The sequence below is a fragment of the Oncorhynchus kisutch genome, linkage group LG26 (genome assembly GCF_002021735.2).
Source record: "Oncorhynchus kisutch isolate 150728-3 linkage group LG26, Okis_V2, whole genome shotgun sequence".
NCBI lineage: Eukaryota > Metazoa > Chordata > Actinopteri > Salmoniformes > Salmonidae > Oncorhynchus > Oncorhynchus kisutch.
Window position 1 is genome coordinate 47,692,401 of NC_034199.2, and position 10,105 is coordinate 47,702,505.

The window sequence follows — 10,105 nt, forward strand, 5'->3', positions numbered from 1 at the left end:
CACCCAATAATCCCCAGTTTACAATTGGCTCATTCATCCCCCTCCTCTCCCCTGTAACTATTCCCCAGGTCGTTGCTGCAAATCAGAATGTGTTCTCAGTCAACTTACCTGGTAAAATAACGGATCAATAAAAAATTAAATAAACATGGGTCAGAATCTCTGTGGATCTGCTTTCGACACCTTGTAGAGTTCAAGCCCCAATGAATTGAGACTGTTCCTTAGGGCAAAAGAGGGTGGAACTCAATATCATGAATGCGTTCCTAATGTTTGTTAGACTCAGTGTATAGCAGTACACTCATTATGAAACTTATATTAGACAAAATAAACCCAACCTGGTCTTAGAGCATTTCATATTGTGTAAATGTAAATCCGAGACACTGTCACGGAGCTGGAGCAGGAGCAGGAGCAGGAGTAGGAGCAGGAGCAGGAGCTGGAGCAGGAGCAGGAGCAGGAGCTGGAGCAGGAGCTGGAGCAGGAGCTGGAGCTGGAGCAGGAGCAGGAACAGGAGCAGGAGCAGGAGTAGGAGCTGGAGCTGGAGCTGGAGCTGGAGCTGGAGCAGGAGCTGGAGCAGGAGCTGGAGCAGGAGCAGGAACAGGAACAGGAGCAGGAGCAGGAGCTGGAGCAGGAACAGGAGCAGGAGCAGGAGCAGGAACAGGAGCAGGAGCAGGAACAGGAGCAGGAGCAGGAGCAGGAGCTGGAGCAGGAGCAGGAACAGGAGCAGGAGCAGGAGCAGGAGCTGGAGCAGGAACAGGAGCAGGAGCTGGAGCTGGAGCAGGAGCAGGAGCTGGAGCACGAGGAGGAGCAGGAACTGGGTCAGTCTGGTTGGAGTAAACACATCAACTATGATGTCTTTGTCACGTCCTGACCTTAGTTCCTTTTTTTATGTCTCTATTTTAGTTTGGTCAGGGCGTGAGTTGGGGTGGGCATTCTATGTTTTGTTCTATGTTTGTATTTCTATGTGTTTGGCCTGGTATGGTTCCCAATCAGAGGCAGCTGTCAATTGTTGTCTCTGATTGAAAACCATACATAGGTAACCTGTTTTCTACCCTTGAGTTGTGGGTAGATGTTTTCTGTCTCTGTACCAGACAGGACTGTTTCGTTTGTTCCGTTTTTGATCTTTTTGTTCAGTGTAATATAAAGATCATGAACACATACCACGCTGCACCTTGGTCCTCTCCTTCTTCCACCAACGACAACTGTTAGACACTCCAATTAGTATGATATGTTACGTTCGGTTACATAAGACAGATGGTTGCGTTAAAGATATAATAGGTCACTTTTTTGGGTGACCAATCCAAATTCACATAGAAATGTGTTATAGATCTTTCATTCTCATTGAAAGGAAGTCAAAGAAGCAGTAGATCGGTTCTATGTACACTATTTCTATGCTTCCCGTGTTTAAGGTTTTTTTTTTTTCATCTTTTACTTTCCGTTTCGCTTCAAAGAGCTGAAAATATTTTTTTTGTGATGGTAAATAGATTGTACAGTGATTCTCTACACAATGACTGCTTGTTATGTCGCACAAATTAAAACTAGGGTAATTAGTTCACTTTCGCAACCAGGAAATGCCAGAGCGATTTCTGCATAGTGCATCTTTAAGGGAAAAAACAAAAGCATTGTAGTTGGTCAGGGTGGATGTATAACACGAACGTCTAGCAACCCGAAGGTTTCAATCTCATCACAGACAACTTTAGTATTTTTGTTCATTATTTACTTTTCAACTACTTTTTTAGATACTTTAGATACTTTTACTTACTACATTTTAGATACTTTGCAACTGCTTTAGCATGTTTGCTAACCCTTCCAATAACCTTAAACACTTTTAGCTAACCTTTCACCTTGTCCGAGAGAGATTTACACGGTTACCAAAACGTCACGCCAGAGTGAGCCTACACGAAACACAGCCCTTATTTTAAGTGTTTCCTAAACTCCCCTATGGGAAAAATTAATGGTGGAAAAGCAATTGGAACTATTTCCCTGTTTGACCGCTAGGTTTTATGGGTATTATGACACCACTGTGGGGCTTTATTTCGGAAAGTGGAGGGGACATTCAGGTCAGTAGCTTGCAAAGAAAGAGGGTGGAGCACCTTGTTCTGGTTTTCACTCTTCAGTCCAGCATTTCTTAATCTCTTCTCTTTACATGTATGGGGCCCAGAATTTAATTGAGCAGCTGACAAATTACATTACACTTCAAATTAACAGACATTACGTTGGTATGTACAAGAGGGGTTTAGGATTCCCCCCCCGACTGCTTTTATCCACTTAAAGTACATGACGTATTGTAATAGTTCCACTAGAGGCCAGTAATGCCATGCTATTACCATACTATAGTCTAATTGTTGCATGTTTCCTACACTGTGGTCAACCTTTCCATCTCTGGTTGTATTGAATCTCACCAACACCATCCACAAGATGAATATTAGGGGAGGATGTTGCGCTTTGAAACCTTTTCCTATATTGGGGCTCCCGAGTGGCGCAGCAGTTTAAGGCACCGTATCTCAGCGCTAGTAGGCGTCACTACCGACTCCCTGGTTTCGATTCCAGGCTGTATCACAACGGGCCGTGATTGGGTTGTCCCATAAGGAGGCGCACAATTGGCCCAGCGTCGCCTGGGTTAGGGTTTGTTCTCAACTGACTTGCCTGGTTAAATAAGAAAATGTATTAATGCAAAGTGAAGTACTAATGATGTAGGAAGCACATGGAATCGCAACACATCTTATTAAGAAGAGGTGCCTTGTACTGTTTCTCCACTCTAATTGGCTAGTACACCCCCATTTGTTTCAGTACATATAAAACAATTAGCAGAGATGATTCTGGTCCTCTCGCCAGGATCACAGTCACGTTGTACCTCCACTGTAAAAAGTGGTCCAACGCTGTTGTTCATCTGAAGTGTGTTTTACTGATGGTATAACAGAAAAATTACACTTTTAGTTCATTCAATCTATTCTATTCAATTTGTCTGAAATCCAATAACGAATTTGGTGAATCAATGTGAATTTTTTTATTGAATGAAATCTAATTTGCACCTCAGCATTGTCACCTATCAAAAGAGTTGGGGCGTGGCTTATTGGGGGTCGTGGCTTTAACCTTGTTATTTTATGATCACCCATGAGAGTGAATGTCATTCCAGTTCATCCATTTTTTTTCTCACTTTGATTTGACTGCCAGCATTGAGTCTGTGATGTAACTTTCATAAGTGCATGTGCTGCTTAAGAGCCTGATTAAAACGTCCATTGCTGAGGGGGGACAAAATTGGTTACTAAATCCTGGCTAATAAAAATGAAGGTTTTACGTAAAGAATAGATTTTAAGTCATTTTTTCATGTTATTGAACTATCATATTTTCTTCACTTGCAAGGAATTGATTTTGTTGATTTTGTTGCTTGTAAATCCAATTGAAGACATTTGGGTAAGTAATTCCGAAGTGAAAAATCTACTTGGAAAAAGATGAACAAATGTTTTGTATTTATGTTACTAAATAGGTTCAACTTGAAATACAGGGTTCATTGAATCTTATATTTAGTTTCAACAAATTGAGAATACCTCATTTATACCAGTCGAAGTAAAACAATTTAGGATGATACAGTCTTTTGTGTGTGTAATCAATCTCCACGGGCTCGCCAACACCCCTTACTACACAACAGCCTGGAGTAGGATATGACCACCCATAAACCTCAGCACACACACAATTGTTCTGTTTCTCTCTGCCTTCAACCAGTGGAATAATTCATCTTTAATTCATATTTTTCCACTCATTTAACCAATACCCTCTCTATCCCCTGAGACCCAAATTCATTACATAGGAACCTTATTTGTCTTTTAGATGATCTCATCATTAAACTGTTACACTATGTTGACCGTAATAAACCATCCCTCGTGTTGACTGTAATAAACCATCCCTCGTGTTGACTGTAATAAACCATCCCTCGTGTTGACCCTAATAAATCATCCCGCGTGTTGACCCTAATAAACCATCCCTTGTGTTGACCCTAATAAACCATCCCTTGTGTTGACCCTAGTAAACCATCCCTCGTGTTGACTGTAATTAACCATCCCTCGTGTTGACCGTAAAAACTATCCCTCGTGTTGACTGTAATAAACCATCCCTCGTGTTGACCCTAATAAACCATCCCTTGTGTTGACCCTAATAAACCATCCCTTGTGTTGACCCTAATAAACCATCCCTTGTGTTGACCCTAATAAACCATCCCTTGTGTTGACCCTAATAAACCATCCCTTGTGTTGACCCTAATAAACCATCCCTCGTGTTGACTGTAATAAACCATCCCTCGTGTTGACCCTAATAAACCATCCCTTGTGTTGACCCTAATAAACCATCCCTCGTGTTGACTGTAATAAACCATCCCTCGTGTTGACCGTAAAAACTATCCCTCGTGTTGACTGTAATAAACCATCCCTCGTGTTGACCCTAATAAACCATCCCTTGTGTTGACCCTAATAAACCATCCCTTGTGTTGACCCTAATAAACCATCCCTTGTGTTGACCCTAATAAACCATCCCTTGTGTTGACCCTAATAAACCATCCCTCGTGTTGACTGTAATAAACCATCCCTCGTGTTGACTGTAATAAACCATCCCTCGTGTTGACTGTAAAAACTATCTCTCATGATGACTTTAAAAAAACAGCGTTGAGTGCCTCTGATCACAGTGCTGCATTATGGGTCAGCGTTGAGTGCCTCTGATCGCAGTGTTGCATTATGGGTCTGTTGATATAGAGGTACTGACAGTTTTTAAAGAGACCTACACAAATGCAGTCAGTATGTCGTAATATTTTAACAATTGCATTTTTAATTGACACGGAAAACAAGCTCCACTGATTGTGTTAAATATAAAGGCCATGGGGTTTGTAATGTACACAGAGGAATAACAGGAGATTATGAAGCAGTCTCCTGACGTTGTGATACTGATATACTGTGTTCCTGTTTAATAAGCGTGAAGGCTTTGTCTGTTAACACACTCTTTCAGGAAAACGAAATAGCCTAAATTAAACAGCTCTGCTCGGGAGGGGTGGGCAGAGAGAGGTGTGTGTGTGTGTGTGTGTGTGTGTGTGTGTGTGTGTGTGTGTGTGTGTGTGTGTGTGTGGCGCCACAGAGAAACTCCGGAAAATCAGCTTCACATCTTAACGACTGTAATGAAGTCCTGATCCACCAATTAGCTCCAATCACATCACACCTCTTGGGTCATTCCACCGATTCAGTGCCTTTTTGAGAGGTTTAACTTGGTCAAAATTGACTTTTGATTTCACCTAATTTTAATATTCTGTCATAAACAACATATATTCAACTTCATAAAAATAAAAAATAGTTTTCCATCTCCATAGGTTAAATACAAAGAAATGACTATAGTAAGTGCCTATTAAATAATAAATTGGATACAATCTGTTTTTTGTTGTTGTGAGTTAAAAAAACAAAAAACAATAGAGTTTGCAGTGCTGTTCAGGATCCAACATAGCATGTGACTCTAAACGTATGACAACACTGGGCGGATGTACGACAAAATAGCTTAGTGGACTTAAATGGGCTGCTTTCACATCAGCAGACAAATTCAGTTTTTTTCCCCCCACTAATTGGTATTTTGACCAATCAGATCAGCTCATGTGAAAAGATTCGATGTGATTGGTCAAAAGCACATTAAACACAGCCTAGTATCAAGTCCTTTTTTGCTCCCCTTGTTGAATGTAACGTAAATTACGATGAACAGAAAATGAATAACGACTTGTAACCACTTACTAGTGAATGTCTTCGGGCCACTGCTGAGCCGAGTAGTGGCTACTATGCATAACATTCTCATTCTTCACTAGTCATGACTGTTGATGATGATACCTGCTCGTGAGTGTTGAGACATTTTATTGTAGTATCCCAAATGGCACCCTATATAGTGTACTACTTTTGACCAGAGTCCTATGGGCACAATATAGGGAATAGGGCACAGTAAACATCCCACTCTCTTCATAGCCCCACCCCAACCCTCCTCTCCAGTCCCACTCTCCTCATAACCCCACCCCTCCAGCTCCACCCCAACCCTCCTCTCCAGTCCCACTCCCCTCATAACCCCAACCTTCCTCTCCAATCCCTCTCTCCACATAACTCCACCCCTCCTCTTCAATCCCTCTCTCCACATAACCCCACCCCTCCTCTCCAATCCCACTCTCCTCATAACCCCACCCCTCCTCTCCAGCCCCACTCTCCTCATAACCCCACCCCTCCAGCTCCACCCAAACCCTCCTCTCCAGTCCCATCCCAACCCTCCTCTCCAGTCCCACTCTCCTCATAACCCTACCCCTCCTCTCCAGCCCCACTCTCCTCATAACCCCAACCCTCCTCTCCAATCCCACTCTCCTCATAACCCCACCCCTCCTCTCCAGTCCCACTCTCATCATAACCCCACCCCTCCTCTCCAGCCCCACCCCAACCCTCCTCTCCAGCCCCACTCTCCTCATAACCCCAACCCTCCTCTCCAGCCCCACTCTCCTCATAACCCCACCCCTCCTCTCCAGCCCCACCCCAACCCTCCTCTCCAGCCCCACTCTCTTCATTACCCCACCCCTCCTCTCCAGCCCCACTCTCCTCATAACCCCAACCCTCCTCTCAGTCCCACTCTCCTCATAACCCCAACCCTCCTCTCCAGTCCCACCCCAACCCTCCTCTCCAGTCCCACTCTCCTCATAACCCCACCCCTCCTCTCCAGTCCCACTCTCCTCATAACCCCAACCCTCCTCTCCAGCCCCACTCTCCTCATAACCCCACCCCCCCTCTCCAGCCCCACTCTCCTCATAACCCCAACCCTCCTCTCCAGTCCCACTCTCCTCATAACCCCAACCCTCCTCTCCAGCCCCACTCTCCTCATAACCCCACCCCCCCTCTCCAGCCCCACTCTCCTCATAACCCCAACCCTCCTCTCCAGTCCCACTCTCCTCATAACCCCAACCCTCCTCTCCAGTCCCACCCCAACCCTCCTCTCCAGTCCCACTCTCCTCATAACCCCACCCCTCCTCTCCAGCCCCACTCTCCTCATAACCCCAACCCTCCTCTCCAGTCCCACTCTCCTCATAACCCCAACCCTCCTCTCCAGTCCCACTCTCCTCATAACCCCACCCCTCCTCTCCAGCCCCACTCTCCTCATAACCCCACCCCTCCATCTCCACCCCAACCCTCCTCTCCAATCCCACCCTCCTCATAACCCCACCCCAACCCTCCTCTCCAGCCCAGGTCCACGGTCCTCTAGTTCATCTTCTGAGTAAAAACCATGAGAACTATAGCTGAGATCCGTAACGGTGTGCCTCAGGACATTTGTGGGGTGAGACACTAAACCCACTCCAGCTGCTAATGTACTAGCACTTAACACATCCTCCTTATCTTCCTCTTCTGCTTCCAGATCCTCCTCATCCTCTAGGGTACCAGAGTTCCGGGTATCTCCAGACCCAGTCTTGGTGCTGTTCTTCCCCCTGTGTGGGCAGTCGTATTCCCCCTGGACATGGGCTGCCTGCTCCTTGGCCTTGCGGCTCCGCTTCCACTTCATACGTCTGTTCTGGAACCAGATCTTCACCTGAACGGAACCGGGAACACAGCGTCAGAAAATAACATAACAATCACATGAGGATAAGCATGTCAGTCAAACAACTTGCAGCTCATTTTTAGTTGAGTCTGAATGTGTAGGACCTCTAAGTGACTGAAGATGGATCTGAACTATGTATCTAAATCTTGAAGCAATATTAATTTTTGTTTGATCCCTGGCACAAAGTAATAAAATGGCAAACAATTACGCAAAGGATTGAAAATCAGTTCAGGGATCATCATGCTCACCTGTGTCTCTGTGAGCACGAGAGAGGTGGCCACCTCAAAGCGTTTAGGTCTGGACAGGTATTTGTTGAGTTTGAACTGGTTTTCCAGGTGTAGTAGCTGTTGACTGGTGAAGGCTGTTCTGGGCCTACGACACTTCCCCATCAGATTATCCTGAGAAGAGGCTGGAGTGGAGACCATGAGAGAGAGAGGTTATTATCACATGTTATTATTATTAATCATTATAATACGTTTTATTCTGAATACTATGTTGACATAATTCCTATTACATGTTATCAAATTCTTCTTTATATCAATACAATTCAATCAATCAAATGTATTTATTATTTTATTTGTTTTTACAGTAACAGTTGGCGTTTTACAAGTACTGGCCTAAAACCCAGCCTACATTTCATTTCACATTTCATTATTTATATGTGTACTTGTGTGTTTTTTGTTGTTGTTGTTGTTTATTCTTCTTTTTCTTTTCTTGTTTACATGATCTTGGTCATTTGAAGTTCATTTAGCTGTTCTGTAAGGGAGGAGGATGGGACTAAGATAGAAATAGTGTCAACTTTAAAAGCTGATGATACGTTTTGATGGACTTTAGTTTGCAGGTGATGTGAGGATGGAGAGATATTGCTTTAAGCAGGGCTATAAAACTCAGAGCCATTATATTAATGAAAATGCAATAAGTGATCCCGGGATTTTATTGACGGAAGTGGACCTATTTCCCTATTTACCTAATTGTTAAACATCTGGCATGGCTATGGCCTATTAATTAAAATATTATTTATTCAATTATAGTTTATTTTCGACTGCTTATGTTTTGTAAATTATTTAAAACGGAGTTCATAATTTGGAATAATTCCAAATAGCAAGATCTAAAACACGGAGGGAATATTTTTATTTAACATTATAACACAATGTAGTAAATTCACACATTGTTCAATGAAATTATAAAAGTACAAATAATTAATTAAAAAGGGGGCAAATGAATTAAAATGAAAAGCTATACCAAAACAATTTAGCAGCAACATTTGTCTTAAGCGTTAGACAACATTCAGTCTTAATACATTATTTACAACTACTTTTGTTATCACACAATAAACTTCTAATATGAACAGTGACAAAGATACTTATTTTAATTATATTCAAAAAAATATAAATGGGACCACTCCAGGCTACTTACTACCGTAGTCCCCTAGTTTTGGAAGCATCATTCCGGATCTAATCCAGTGTTCTAACGGGAACCCAGCCACAGCTGCCGGGTGTAGGTGCTCTGGGTACTGCTGGGCATGCTGCGCAAAACCGGGGTAGGTAAAGGTAGGGTGCTGCCCCCCCAGGGCCGCGATGCGGTACATGTGAGTGGGATACATTCCATGGATGGCCCCCTGAGACAGCTGGGTGAGTCCCGGCTGGGAGAAGTTCAGTAGACCCGGTTTGTGGATCATTCCGTTCTGAATGTGGGTCCTCTGCGGGGATGGTGTTTCCGACGGGTGGTAAGAAACGCGGCTGTCCTCAAAACGCAATCCCGGGGAGCTGTCCCGGTGCGCCAACAGCGCGTCGATTCCAAAGTTCTTAGATTTCGCCATTGTAGACCTTTCCTGAAACTTTCCTCCAACTCAAATTGTGCAATTAGAATGATTGTTCAGGGTAAAGTTTTGTCGGAAATAGTTGTTCTAGACAAAATGATAGAACATCTTGTCCAGAGTTTTAAAACTGCTGTTACACAGAATGTTTCAGTTTTTTTTCAATCAATTATTATAAAACGTTACGTTATCACTTTCTTGACAATATCCTTCTTTGTTATAGCCCAATTTCTCCGGCGGTGTTTCCAGTCTCTCCTCCTGTCCTGTCCTGTGCTAATACGTCTCCACCTGCAACTGACAAATGTTGTCACACCGCTCTGCTGTTGAAGCTCTCCAGCCCAGACTCTGATTGGCTAATCTCAGCGAACACATCGGGTCAGACAGCTTTATAATGAGTTCATTACGGTCCGGTTCACACTGCTAGTGCGCTCGAGCTCGCCACACTGTACTTCTTGGGCGCTCGTAGAATAGTTAGTGCTATCCGAGACCTTGGGACGTCCATTACCCTAACCCTAACCTGCACTTTAACAATAATCATTAACTAACTTTAACCCTTACTAAAACCGTTTAATAAAATGTAACTTCAGTAGTGTGACATCAGATTTGGGACGTCCCACGGATCCCGTTTAGACTTCCCCCAAGTGGAATTCACAAAGCGCGGAGAAAATAGTGTAGAAAAAGAAACGTAATGGTCGGCAGGGTGGTGTGGCTCAA

At 43.7% G+C, this 10,105-nt stretch overlaps 1 protein-coding gene across 1 annotated transcript; it reads right to left on the bottom strand.

The window, feature by feature from the left end:
- Window positions 1–7,159: 7,159 nt before the first annotated feature.
- Window positions 7,160–9,865, bottom strand: LOC109885438 (motor neuron and pancreas homeobox protein 1-like). Its single transcript, XM_020477280.2, has 3 exons — window positions 8,992–9,865; window positions 7,824–7,984; window positions 7,160–7,566 (listed from the first exon to the last, which is right to left on the bottom strand). Exons 1-3 carry the CDS (start codon window positions 9,392–9,394, stop codon window positions 7,195–7,197), a joined length of 936 nt encoding a protein of 311 aa, XP_020332869.1. The 5' UTR covers window positions 9,395–9,865; the 3' UTR covers window positions 7,160–7,194.
- Window positions 9,866–10,105: the final 240 nt, after the last annotated feature.

Bases quoted from the DNA above. Each gene is read 5' to 3' on its own strand.
- LOC109885438 (XM_020477280.2), bottom strand. From the start codon at position 9,394: ATGGCGAAATCTAAGAACTTTGGAATCGACGCGCTGTTGGCGCACCGG. The intron at 7,985-8,991 runs GTAAGTAGCCTG...TCTCCACTCCAG, and splicing joins AAAACTAGGGGACTACGGTA to CCTCTTCTCAGGATAATCTG. The intron at 7,567-7,823 runs GTGAGCATGATG...GGTTCCGTTCAG, and splicing joins TCGTGCTCACAGAGACACAG to GTGAAGATCTGGTTCCAGAA.